Below are 13,385 nucleotides of genomic sequence, written 5' to 3' on the forward strand. Positions count from 1 at the left end.
TGTAAGGGTGGAAAACTCACAGGCAATTCTCAAACAGCTGGAGGGCTCTAAAGAATTCTGATTGCAGGGAAGAGGCACTTACCACTTGCATAGCGGTGGCAAAAAAGTTGGCTGAAAGGAAGAAAATAAGAGTCTGTTAGCTTCAAACTTTGAAGTAGACATAACAGCAGCTCATTAACCCAGCCTCCCAGAGGACAGGTAAGACACGTTCAATTTGAAAGCTGAATGCGTAGCATAGTTTGACAATGTAGCAGTGATCTTCACTTTGCATGTAGAGACTTTGATGTGGCATGAATTTTGCCAGCCAGTGTTCTGGAGGCAATTGTACTGCCGTGCTTTTGGAGACAGATTTAAGCAGATGACCTATGTGACTTTAGGCAGTTTTACAAAAGCTACATTGTCTTGTTTGATGCAAGACAGCATGTATGTGTCTAACAGGCAGGCTACAAAAAAGGCAGCCACATCACCCACCTCCTCTGTTTACTCCAGTGGAAGAGAGCACATGCAACAGAGACAGGCATTCAGGCAGGTTACCCACCCCTTTGGTACACCCCAAAGCTGCCCAAGAACACACAACCGCCCCCTGAAAATGTCTCCTTCCCGTTTTCTAAGGCTTTGACTCTGGCTTTGTAACTGACACTTCAAAGCAGCACGGAGACTGATGCTGCCTGAGGGAGGCAAAGAAAGCCACAGTGGGAGGAAGAACATAAACTATCCGGCTCAGTAGCTCATTTCATTTGTGTGGTGAGAATTTTGGAGAGGTGTTTTTGGTTTTCTGAAGGAAACGTAAGGGCACTGGATGCTATCAGAGCCTGAAACCACGGCTGGCTGTCGTAGCAAAGTGGTGGAAAGAACTGTAAGGCAATTGACTTAAAACCATTAGGTACAATAGACACATAGCAGGACAGAAGCAACCAAAAGAGACATACAACATTCTGACTATTTCCAGGCTTCTTTCCAAGGACAAAAAAAAAAAGTTGGTAGGGTAACCTAATATGCTTCTCCAACATAACACCTCCTAATCTATCTTTGCTCTTCAAATGGACAAAAACTGTATCAACTCCTCACTAGTTTCCTAAAGTATGCACTGTAATGTAATTCTTCATCCTATCATTTATAGAAATGTCAGTTGCTTAAGAGTGGCTTCCAACACTTATGTTAACACCATGTTTTACACAGCATGAGTACAGACTCCTCTTTGCCACACTGGTCTTCAGATTGAAGCTGCATCTACTTCCAAACATACAGAAAGGCTTATGAACATCCGAAGGCAAAGTTGTGCACACACAGATGGCAGAAAGAGTCTGTGAATCCTTCTGAAAAGGATGAGGAAGAACTAGAATAGGAACTCACACCACACACAAAAAAAAACTGCTGTTCACCAGACATGTATCATTTCATGAAGCTGCTAGCAGATGTTCCTCCTTAAACGAGTCTTGTAAATAGCCTTGTGTTTTTTATTCTGTGGGGCTCAAATGCTTATTCACATGGGCTACACTCCTACTTCCACACAGAAACCAGTGCACCAATGCACAGCACAACCTCCTGGCACTGGAATTTGTCCTACTTCGTCTCCAGAAAGTATTAGAAGGGACTAATATAAGCAAATGGCATGCATTTTTCCTAGCTGGGTAGAACTACCTGAAATTCGTAAGTACCTTTTCACCCAAGCTTAATCAATGCAGATTGTCAGATATCTTGAAGTCCCTACCGTCATCAGGGTCCTGGGGAGTGAAACTCCTCTTTTCAACATCATCTAGCACCTCAGAGATTATGCCTGATGGGAGAAGATCAACTGCGGAACAGACAAGCAACATCACACCTCAGTTGTGCTAAGCACTTCATTACTGAAGAGCATCCGCTTGCAAATATAATATGGAAATAGAAACAAGCAACATGATTTCAAATAAGTGTCATGATTCTCATGGTGCTCCACACCACCTGCAATTTTATTTGTTCTAAAATTTGCCCTACTATTTCAGATTTCCACAGCACAACAGGGCAGATTCTTAGCAAGGAATCAAACAGGCCTGGAAGTTTGTCTGTTAGAAGGCTGCACTAGGAAAAGCAAGGAATCTCATAAACACACACACAAAAAAATTCAAAATGGAAAAAAAAACCCCAAGGAAAAAAACCAACCAAACCCAGAGAGACTCCATAGCAGTTCCTCCTCAGTTGTTAAAACACAAGGACTGCAGTTATGACTACTGTGCCTATTCTCTTCCCACACCCAGATTTTTGGTTAAAGCATCTCCAACAGTTGGGCTCCTGCCTTCTAACACAGCTGTATTTCAAGACAGGTCCGATGCACAGAACTGTTGCAGAAAAACAGAATCCCTGTGCAACCAATTCCCTGTGGCAGTCTATGAAATCACATGCATTATAGTCAGATCCAGCCTCCACAGAGAAGCGAGTGGCATTTGCTCTTTAGCTTTATCAATTTGTGGCCACAAATGGAAAGGAAATGGGCTTTCTTTCCAGTTCTGCCCATTCTCAAAACACAAGGACTCTTCCCTCCCTGTCAGAGGCTATGATCCTCTGGAGCTTTTTCTTCACTCAAGCAGAATCAGACTGCACAGGTTAACGCTAGGACTGCACACAAAAGAGGTTGACTTTTAATCCATAAATGGAAAATTGGAAAAGCATTTAAGGCATATGTTAAACAGGACATGACAATTCATGAATGAGTTGATATTGCACGTACCGCCTCTATAAAATATAGAAATAAGATGATCATACGTTGCAAGGCTAGGCTCTGGAAAAGCAAAAACATTGACGTTACTTCGACATTCTTGGCTGAGTTTTATGCCCGAGCTCTAATTCAGAGCCTCCAGCTCTTGCAGTAAGGTAGCATGCATAAATTTACTCTCATTTCTCCCCCCCATCCACCCTAATGCTGGACCAGACCTCACATACACACGTTAAAACTGGGAGAGAGGATATCTGACGGTGGACCACCAGCTGAACCATCATATTGCTAGAGGGTGAACAGCCAAGCTTCCCTGCTCTAAATTAAAAGCCAAAATATTTCATAGCTAGTTTCCCTTCTGCTCATGAACACATCCTTAGCGTATCAACAAGCATGTTACTGGGGCAAAGCACACTCCATAAGACATCACATAGTTGTGCAGCTACTCCCTGGTTTTGCAATGTTTATTTGACATCAAAAAACATCACCTAAATCAAAAGCTTTTTTCTGTAGAGATGTAGATATATAGATCTGAACTGGCTTGGGTGGCTTGTGAAGTAAATCTCCTTGATCTATGGGAAGCTAACAGACTCATCTGAGAGCTGCAAGTATATCTTCATACTATTCACTCTTTCTACAGCAGTACTACAATAAAGACCCAGTTGAGAAAGAGTCCATGGGGCAGGACACACTCCCCCACTGCGTACATGCACCTGTTCTTCAGTAGCTAACTACAGGTAAAAATGTTAACGATAAACATGCTCCTAACCTAAAAGACTACAGCATCAAAATGCTTCATTATTTGACCTAAGGGGCTAAGTGCACCCATTATATTGTAGTTAGTAATGAACACTGAACAAAGGCTCTGACATGATGATTCAATTTGAAATCCACAGGCACTGGCTTGCTGAGTGGCCATAGCTCAGTACTTACATGTTTTTATTTCTCAATTCTCTTGGAAAAGGAAACAAATATTCAAGTTGAGAACACAGTGAGAAATGCTTTTTTCCACAAGCCTTGGGCTTCTTCCCTGCAACTAGGAATGAATCACTGTGTTGTTTCCTGCTGTACTTTTAGAGTTAGCTATTCTGGAGGTGGAATTAGAATAGAACAACCATTCTGGTTCTCTTACCTATATCAAGTGCTTCCATTTCCTTTATTACCAGTAAAGACAAACTTCTGCCTACACCACCACATCTTCTCAGAGTCTTCAGTAAAGCATTAAAAGTTAGCAGATTTGGTTGCACTTTCTGTTGAGCCATATGATTCAGGAAGACCTTAAACAAAATCCCCAAACCCTTAGTGCTTCACATGTAGGTAGGTATACATACATTTCCTCAATATAATCCTCCTCACCTCCTTCAAGTGAATGACTCTACCTCAATTGACCATTTATTAAGGGAGTACCATCTAATTTTTAATTAATTTGACCAAAAAACAAGACTACAAAATCACATCAGATTAGATCTTGGAGAATTGTGCCTAGAACATCAAAGACTTTTTTAAATTTATGAACTAATTTTCCTTTCTGTTATGTCATTAAAACTGGAGCCTCTAATGTTACTCCTCAAAATTCCATTTCTATCACACCACCATGAATTCAAACAGTTTGATTCAACAGTTCAAAGAGCTTTTATCTAGAATTGTTTGTTTGCTTTATCTCCCAGCAGAATTTCCCAATTACTTTCTGTCTGTGCAGTTCTTGGATCAGGTATGTTCTCACAAGGCAAACCGTTCTGCAAGGGCAAGGTTGGATTTTGTACATTTTCCACTTCTCAATAGTTAGTTTGTATGTTTAAACTAGTATACTTCCTTTGCAGCAAGTATTAGTATCTTTGTACAAAGCTCTTGTTTTTAGGCTTCTAACAGCTGCAAAATGCTACTGATAAAGCAGACCCAGCCCCTACACGCTTACCCCTTCCCCAACTCTTCCGCTCTACCTCCTTACCTTGGCTAATTCCCATCTCTCTAAGAACCTCTCCTTTAGATATGGGACTGCTGTAATCAGCGCGTTGAAGGTGTGCACATCAGCTGGAAAACATAAGATAATTCATTTGCACTGACAATTATATTCTACAGAAAACAGTTTGTTCTAACGTGGCTCAGTTTTTGGCGAAGTCTCATGCAAACCTGTTTCCAGTGAGCCGGCCACATGCCAGCTGCACTGAAATAACCAGTTTGCATTCAGCTCCCATGATCTAGCTGAGGTCCGTACCCCTGCGCCAATCATCATTGCCATGAAACAAATATTCACGTACCCAACAACTGGTTTCTGCCACTTAGAAGACCACAAGTCAAAACCAGGAAACACTTACCCTTGTGTCTTTCATTCAGCAAGTCTATGTACATGTCATAAGCTTTAGTAGAAGCCCCGTGCTGCAAAAAGCAAAAAAACAACAAAAGTAAACAATCTCTAGGACTGTGTGAGATTTCACAAGCTGAAGAAAGTCCTCTCAGCACTGAAAGATAACTTTACCTTCACCATCCCACGGATCATTGTGCAATAGGAGTGTGCATTCCTCTCTGGCATTATCTTAAATATCCTTTCAGCACTGTTATTCTCCCTAGAATCAATGAACAAGCTGAATGTTAAAGAACTTAAGAAAAGATATCTTTAGGAAAAAGAGTTCAACATGCAGAACAAAATAACCGGCTGTACTCCCAAGGGCTGTCATGCAAATATATTATTTGTGACACTCTGAGCTATTCTACAATCACTTGCTAGATTTCCATCAACAACTTAAAAGATCAGCAAACACAGATGTATTTAAAAAGTACCACCTGCAAGCATGGGCTGCTAAAAAGTCTTTAAAGTCTGTTTTATAACAACAATGCATGTGCACAACCCACAACCCCCGCATACAGAATATTGGCAACATTTTCCATACCTCCATCTAGAGCCAAATGACTGTGAATCTCTTTGAAATTGTCTCTTTGGAGCCTTCTGCTCTGAAGCATTCTCCTGGACAGATTTTTGCAGAAATAAGTTTCTCAGAGTTCAAAGTTATGTTTAAAGGTCAAATGATGTGATTTGGAAAGAACACAGTAGTTCAGCTGCAATTTATATGCTACCAAATTTTAATGGGTTACATTAAAATAATTTCCATTATAATGTTCAGGAAGCAATAACTAGATTAAGAATACTGTTTATGTTATTAGACATACTAACAAAGCAAATTATATGCATTTGTGGAGTTGGTGGGAATCATTAGACTATAGCAAATACTCTGTAAAATCCTTTCTCCCTCGTCTTCCCAGGGACAAGTATTGTGCAACAGGTCTACTACTGTACCCTGCAAGCTGATACTCTGAGGTCACACAAGGAACCCTCAACTTCACTGAAATCTAGTTATTATTTTTCAGACTGAAAGAAAATTAATTAGCTGGTTTTACACTAGAGGGACTACAGTTCTTCACAGGCAACTATAAAAACAAGGCTGTCATTGAGAAACAGTTATTTAAGTGCAGTTCAGCAGAACTAAGCCAAGACAGGATTCCAGCTGCTAAGCTCAGCTTTACAGAAACTACTTTTGCTAGTAGGTCAGACACAGGATTGTTATAACTGCCATATCTCTAGGGAATGCTGACTGCACCTGAACCACCTCATATCATCTCCCATGCGGATAGCCACAGTACAAAAAACTTGACATCACCTTGATACACTCCCAGTATGTATGAAAGAAGTAACTAGGGATCAGGAAGGTTTTCATACCCCTGGTTCTTCCAAATCCTCTTTTTCTTCTTCTGGAGTAGATTCACCATCTCCATAGAAGCATAACAAATCTAAAAGGCTGTTTGTGGTCTCCAGAGATACAGGGGTACCTACAGAAAATGAGGATGTACAACAGTTGCAGAGAAAGTAAAGAACACAACATTCTACAGCTGTATCAGAAAACTTTCAAACACTCAGTTATGCCACTTTGTTCCCTTTCGACATAAAGGCGTTCTCTAGTCTGTAAAACCTGGATGGGACAGTAATACTCCCACAAATCCATTCATAGCAGGAGACAATTTTAACACTGGGGTAAAGTATCTGTTTTTCTGTGAAAGCCATTGAAATGGCAGAGTTTTCATGACCAAGTGGGAGAAGGAAGTGGTTAGCTGGCAGCCAAAACTGAAGCAGCACAAGCCTGACACAACATCCAAAATTTCTACTGCTCTTCAGAACTACTGCTAGGATACATCCTGCTGTGACGACCACTTTGTGTGGTTTCACTTTCTATGAAACAGATATAAAACCAACAAGAGAGCTATTTGATGGAATCCTCTCCATTCCTTCTTATAATGGATATCAGAAGGTCTCACCTTCCCAGTAAGTTTTCCTTCTTCAGAGGCTGTGACAGTTACAGTTTTCTACTGCTTTCTCTTCATTCACACATGACAGAGAGAGGGTCCAAATTAAGGAATAACTGAGAAAGACTCATTTATTGAGGGCAGGTCCACAGAAGGGGCACTCAGCTGGTATGCTATACCAGTCCAACACAGCAGCAAAGTACTCAGCACAGATGTAGCTTATACCAACCAAAATGCTACTGCACGATGGCCTTTGTAGGCAGAACAGTATCGCTCAATCACACAGCATCTGCTCACAACAGGCCCTACCCTATTGCATCACAAATTCTTCCACTTTGGAAGAGAAGAAAAAAAACTCAACACCGTATCATCTGCTTCTTGATCAGGAAATCATTTGTTCTCTGTATCACCAAAGTGACACGTCAGATAGGCAGTGGATAAGGAGGGCCCAATAATTCTGGAGAACCACCTCATAAGACCAGAGTCAGTTGTGAAAGGCAGCAACATAATCATGAAGTTGCCTTCATAACCTGTGCCATCTACTAACATATTTTTGCCACAATTTAAGTAGACTCCACCACAGAATCTGGCAGGTGACCACATACCTGCTTGTATGAGCTGATCAAACAGGCTCACAGAATCTTTCACCCTTCTGAGGTGGATACGCTCTTTCAAAGCTTCCTCACTCACTCCTTCAATCTGAGGTGTAAGTGTCTCAGGCATCAAGCACTAAAAGCAAAGAGTGCAAGTTAGACACGAGCTCAAACCTCCTCTAAACAATTGTTAAACCACTAAGTATCTTGTTCTTCACTCAGTACACTGATTGGATAATCTCCCAACACTCCCAGCCTAACAGCAGCAGTCCTTTTGGTGATGAAGGACAACACACCCTGATCTCCAGCTTTCATGCTAGGAAGTCAGTATCTAAACAACATTTCTTTTCTTACTTTTATCTAAAGAACCTGATATGACACTGAATTCCTAAGGAAAAATGTTCATTTCAGAAACATAATGGAAATACAGCCCTGCTTTCATAGCTGTCTGCACAAGAGTTAACAAAACTATTCTTTTATATTAGTTTTGGCCCAGGCTGACAGTTCATTTCACCACCTGCCAAAGCATGAATGTAATGAAAATGAAAAGCAAAAAGCTTACTGGTACGTTGGGCTCTGCAAAAGTCTTGTCAAAGTATTGAGGAAATTGCTTAATAATGTATTTTGCAGCATTTCTCCCAGACTCCTTCGACAATAAAAACAAACGCTGCATAGGAATGAGAGAGAATAACATAAAGAAACACTCAATTAAAAGGCTGAGAGTAAGAAAAATATTTACCATAACACTGAGCGATCTGATGGGCTCATATCTGGCATGATTTGATGTCTTCCTTTTCAACTCTTAGTAAAAACACAGGCACAAGACAACATTCCAGATAACCCTTTCTGGTATTTATGCCAATATAAGAATGTCTATTCTTTGGATAAGACTGTAATTTACTTTCCTCTTACTCAGTCAAGGGACAAAGTTCTGTAGCAGACACATCTGAAATGCTGCACCTCAAGCTCAATGCAGTACCTCAAGCTCAAAAGCATCTTTCACTTTAGTTACGGCACTCAGATGTTTCTCTCCCTGCTTGTCGTTTCCAAGAGCATCATCTGATTCCCATCCACCTCTTTTCCTCAAGTTCTAAAGGCAGTTTAAAACTCTGTTTAGTTCTCCTTTGCTGTTTCTTTTAAAACTCTTCACATCTGACAGCTGTGTTCAGCCTTCTCAACGGCTTCACCTCTGGTATGCAAAAGAACTGAAGTTCTGTCGTAGCCATATCACCGATCTGCCACAACATATCTCAGCTCCCAGTCTTCTCTTGCTATGCTCTAATTAACATTACACACAGCACTTCCTTCTTGCCCTCATTTCCAGTTCTGCTTTCTCCTGCCTCAGCTTCATGCTCTTTAATCTTATGCAAATATAACATCAGGGGAAGACTCCCTTCCTTCTTCCTTTCTATTATTATCTCAATACTACTATTTCCATAAGCCCAAAGCTACCAAATAGTTGCTGTGTGATAAAGCTAAAATCCCTGGGGCTTGGCCAGGACAGTTAACTGATAACATGTAGTCTATGTAGTAACACACACCAAAGTGACCTTGTGTGTTTTAATTCATACATTTATTAAAATTTAATCAAATTGTAAGCACAAAATCTCAACACTTGCATTACCATATAGTCACAGTCTATGTCCAAGATAAAAAACCACAGTTTTAACAGGTTGAATACCTCATCTAAAGAATTACTGTTGGGAGTTATTTAACAGACTAAGAACACAGAGAAACAGAACAACTCAGCAGGTAGGCTGCTAACTTGCAGGAATGTTAACAGTGCTGCGTGGGCAGAAAGAAGAGATAACTGTCCAGAGAAATGCTACAGCCACTACACCTTCAGACATACACAGAGGAGAAAATTCTGAAAGAAATCTGATACTTCATTTTCTTTTGTAAATTAAACTAGGATGCAATAAATAGTTTTCATAGCCTAGATGAAAGGGGGAAAGAGCGGGGGAAGCTATCAAGGATTTGCAAGAAAATACCTACAGAATTGGCTGCGTTTCTTGGCATAAGGAAAGGGTCATCATGGAACATATAATGAGCAGCAGTAGGATCCTGTAGAAAGGAGAACCCAGGATTGAAACATTTACAGTAATGTACACAAGCACGCTGCATGCATATTACACTGCCTTGTGGAATTTAAGGCAGCTCCATTGTAACCACCACCTGATGCCCGTTTTACAAAAGCTCCACTGTTCAAAAGCTTTAGCCTATTTGGAAAAAGTTAAAAAAAAAAAGCATTTCCATTATACACATACATGCAAGCTGACACAGTGACAACAAAAGGGTCCTTACTATAACATGAGAAGCAATGAGTGCCCTGCAAAGCAAATAGGACCCCATCTGTAACAGGGAGCCGAGGGGACTTGCAGGATCAGATTCAATTTCCAGAATTCAAGACAGGCAGTATTAAAGAATGGCATCACAGCATTTACAGTTGTTGCCTAGCAAGAGGAGACACTGAATGCTCTTTGCAAGGCTTACTTTCTGGACTGGGAATTGAGAAGAGGCAGTCTGGTTTAGGAAGGTGATCTGGTAAAGGAACTTGCTCCTGATGTTAGCAAAAGCCTTATCAAAATATTACAGCTTTTACTGGCAGTTGCAGCTCCCTCTCAGCACTGGAATGAGGCTTTAAGAACACAGCAAAAAGTGTTGAGCAAAGTGAAAACCCCGTAAAAAACGGATATAAAAGTCCCATCTTTCATTTATGGCCAAAGTAGAAGAGTGAGCCTCCAGAGTGCAAGGTTATTGTGTGAGACGGACAAGCCAACCTATTTCCATGATCAACAGACCTACTTACCCTGTTCACAGTGGAAGCCAATGTTTGAAGAACCGCTAGCTTATCCCTAAACATAAAGGAGCTTTGATTAATACTCAGTTGCAGACTTTCAATGTTATGCATTGCATTGTATGTAGAACAAGCACAGGGCTATCCTGGCCTGTAAGGATTTTCAGCTGTAGGAAATAATGGTTTTGCTGCACTTAGAAAATACCATCTTTCATAAAGGGAGAGAAAACTCAACCGCAAAAACAGTCTCAGTTCTGGAACAACAACAGGAAAAAGAAGAGCACGTGTCTTTCCTGCCACCACTCCTGCCCTTATCATATATTATCAAAGAAAGAACATAGGGAAGGGACACCAAAAGGATTCCCTGAATGCTCCTCAGAGACCCCCACCCATCTCACTGATGGTTACATGAGTCCCTCCCCAAGACAAGTCTTGGGAGGAAAAAAACCAAAACAAAACAAAACTAGATTTCTCAGGACTCCTCTGCATGTGGATCCTTAAGACTTTGGTCTTTGCTTGTGGTTCAAGCAAACAAGAAAAGGCCACTGAAAGTGTTTAGGTGAAGGTGGTCTCATCTTAGGTTTACATGGAGGCACCATTTGGCTATTAACTTAGTTTTTGCTGTACAGTCATGCAATTTCATCTTAAGTGGTTCCAACAAAATAGCTTTTGTTCACCTGCATAAATTCTAAACAGGATTCATTCAGCCAGCTATCAATGGTCAAGTTTATTTTGCTGAAAGAAACATATCTACATGCAGATGGCCAAATGAACTTGATTTTACAGATTACTAGCAAATGTGACCTTTTCAAAGAAACTGAACTGCACTTAAAAATGCAGTCCTATAGATGTTTTTAAAAGAAAGGTCAGGAACAGAGTGTACATACTCTGCAGAGAGAGTAAGAGTCAAAAATATTCCCAGATCTCCCAGTCAGCAAGAAAGCCACTAATGGGATATTAAATCCAGGAATACGACGCATTTTCTTTTCAGCTTTGGTGGACAGATTACATTTAGATAATAATGATTTTCTTCAGGTCGATAGAGATATTCCAGCAGTAAACACTCACCAGGTTTTCTTTCGTGGGAGCACAATTTCTTCTCGAGTAACTATGAGAAACGGTATTATAACTGTTATTAGAAACAAACAGATGCCCAAAGAAAATCTTGACCTCGTGAAAATTAAATAGGACAATACCAAAAGAAGCAGCTAGAGGTTGTTAGTAAAGCACCTTAGCAAATTAATTCACAGCAGACCACGTGGGACCCCCTGATTACAACCCCCAGAGCCAAGGTGTGCAGAAGCACTTTTCCCACAGCTTCGGCATTGATGCTTCCATGAGCTGTTACTGCCTGGCAGAAACTTGGTTCCCATGTGCAGCATGGCTCCAAGCACCCCAGCTTACTCTTCTCACAGAACCCGTAGCAGAAATACAGTAAGGAGTACATGGAAGAAGCAAGAACGTGAAGGAAACTGAGACGATTAAGGTGGAAAGCTCCTTATTTTTATTTTATAGTTTATTCCATTTCAAAGAACAACTGGACAGGTCATGGAACTTGACAACTCAGTTCAGGCTCCTGGAGCACAGAGCTGGTTGGTGATGAGGGCAATCAAGTTAAGCCAGGAAATCTCTGCACAATGACAACAGGGGGAAAGAAAATCGAAGAAGGGGAAAGAAGACATTCATGTCTTTATTTCCTGACATGCTATGTTGTTTGGGGATTAAAACAACCTATGCAATAAATTAGTAATTAAAACACCATACCTCCTGAATTGTCCACAGTCTTCTCAAGAGCTGCACTACTAGAAGAGCACCTATAAACCAATAAGAGTTTTGAATTTATAGTAGTTACATTAATACAACAAAAGTAGATTAATGCAATTTTGTACTACAGGTCAGAATTAATTAAAACGTTAATGGGGAAAAGTAACTGAAAATGTTGCATTGTTAATAACGCCAGATTATTATAGTAAAACTCACGTTTGATGCCTCTCCTAAAAGCCCTAATTTCAAGAGACAAGAACTTATACAAAGAAAATCATATTACATAAAATTCACAATTCTTTATTTTTGGTGCTAGCACAGCTCTAAATTAGTTTTCATGAATTAACTGCATCTTAGAAAGAAAATCCTGAACATAAATCAGAAAAGACAATTTATGTTTTAGAGACAGGATCTAGCTGAAAGTAGTCCCTTTTCTTAAATATTTTAGACCAGAACAGTGTTTACACAAGCAGATGACCCTGACTTGGGATGCAGGGAAATCAGATATGTTTAGTCCAGATGCCCAGTCTCTACAGAGCTGCAGGCAGCACACTCACATTACCACAGCTGTAAAAAGCACATCCATATAAACTTGTTTCTGCTGCGTTATCACAAAGCAGCTGCTTCATGCTCGATTCAGTCACAGGACACAGCTCAAGTCTTTCTTAGAAATGCTCACTTTTTACTGCTTTTAGCACAGATTAAAGCTTAATAAAAGTACTTCTATCTTTTTTTTGTCCTCAGCAATCTAACACTAAAGCCTTACTGTAACTCTAGCACCACGTGTTCTTCCACACTGATCTTGACCCTGACGGAGACACTGTTAAGGTGCACTCTTACCTCTGTGCTTTCACTTTTTAGTGATACTGCATAATTGTTGCTGTTCCTATATGTCACATAAAACTTATTAGGTAAGACTTTACCATCCTAGATGCGAGTTATATTTTGCCGATAGAGTACCCAGCAGAGCGGGTCGTTTTGACTAGGGGCATACGCTGAACGCAACTTCCCCCCTTCATCTGCCTTTTCGTGAGATTCAGCTCTAGAAATCACTTAACAGCTCAAACTCACTCCCCGAAGCGGCTCCAAACCGCAGAGCCCACCAAAGGTAGGGAAAAGCCCCAGAAGAGGGACTCCTCCACAGACCCCACCATACCACCCCGCCTCGGCCTGCCCGGCAGGGGCACGAGGCATCACCGCGCATGCGCACAGCGCCTCGCTGCTGAGCAACGCCTACTGTGCATGCGCG

The 13,385-nt window shown here is 40.8% G+C and overlaps 2 protein-coding genes across 2 annotated transcripts in view; one reads left to right on the forward strand and one right to left on the reverse strand.

Annotated features, from left to right (window-relative positions):
- Positions 1–7,705, reverse strand: part of PTCD3 (pentatricopeptide repeat domain 3) — a 15,518-nt gene extending 7,813 nt beyond the window's left edge. Inside the window, exons 1-7 of the mRNA XM_010285380.1 lie at positions 7,588–7,705; positions 6,402–6,511; positions 5,005–5,065; positions 4,638–4,720; positions 3,822–3,966; positions 1,712–1,795; positions 83–111 (exon numbers count right to left, since the gene is read on the reverse strand). Coding sequence (XP_010283682.1) covers positions 83–111; positions 1,712–1,795; positions 3,822–3,966; positions 4,638–4,720; positions 5,005–5,065; positions 6,402–6,511; positions 7,588–7,705 — 630 coding nt within the window. The remainder of the gene's footprint in view (positions 1–82; positions 112–1,711; positions 1,796–3,821; positions 3,967–4,637; positions 4,721–5,004; positions 5,066–6,401; positions 6,512–7,587) is intronic.
- Positions 7,706–8,102: 397 nt separating this feature from the next.
- Positions 8,103–13,385, forward strand: part of POLR1A (polymerase (RNA) I polypeptide A, 194kDa) — a 40,431-nt gene continuing 35,148 nt past the window's right edge. The window contains exons 1-3 of the mRNA XM_010285381.1: positions 8,103–8,139; positions 8,382–8,424; positions 8,735–8,785. Of these exons, the coding sequence (XP_010283683.1) occupies positions 8,103–8,139; positions 8,382–8,424; positions 8,735–8,785 (131 nt within the window). The remainder of the gene's footprint in view (positions 8,140–8,381; positions 8,425–8,734; positions 8,786–13,385) is intronic.

The sequence above is a fragment of the Phaethon lepturus genome, unplaced genomic scaffold (assembly GCF_000687285.1).
Source record: "Phaethon lepturus isolate BGI_N335 unplaced genomic scaffold, ASM68728v1 scaffold11054, whole genome shotgun sequence".
In the NCBI taxonomy this organism is placed as follows: Eukaryota; Metazoa; Chordata; class Aves; order Phaethontiformes; family Phaethontidae; genus Phaethon; species Phaethon lepturus.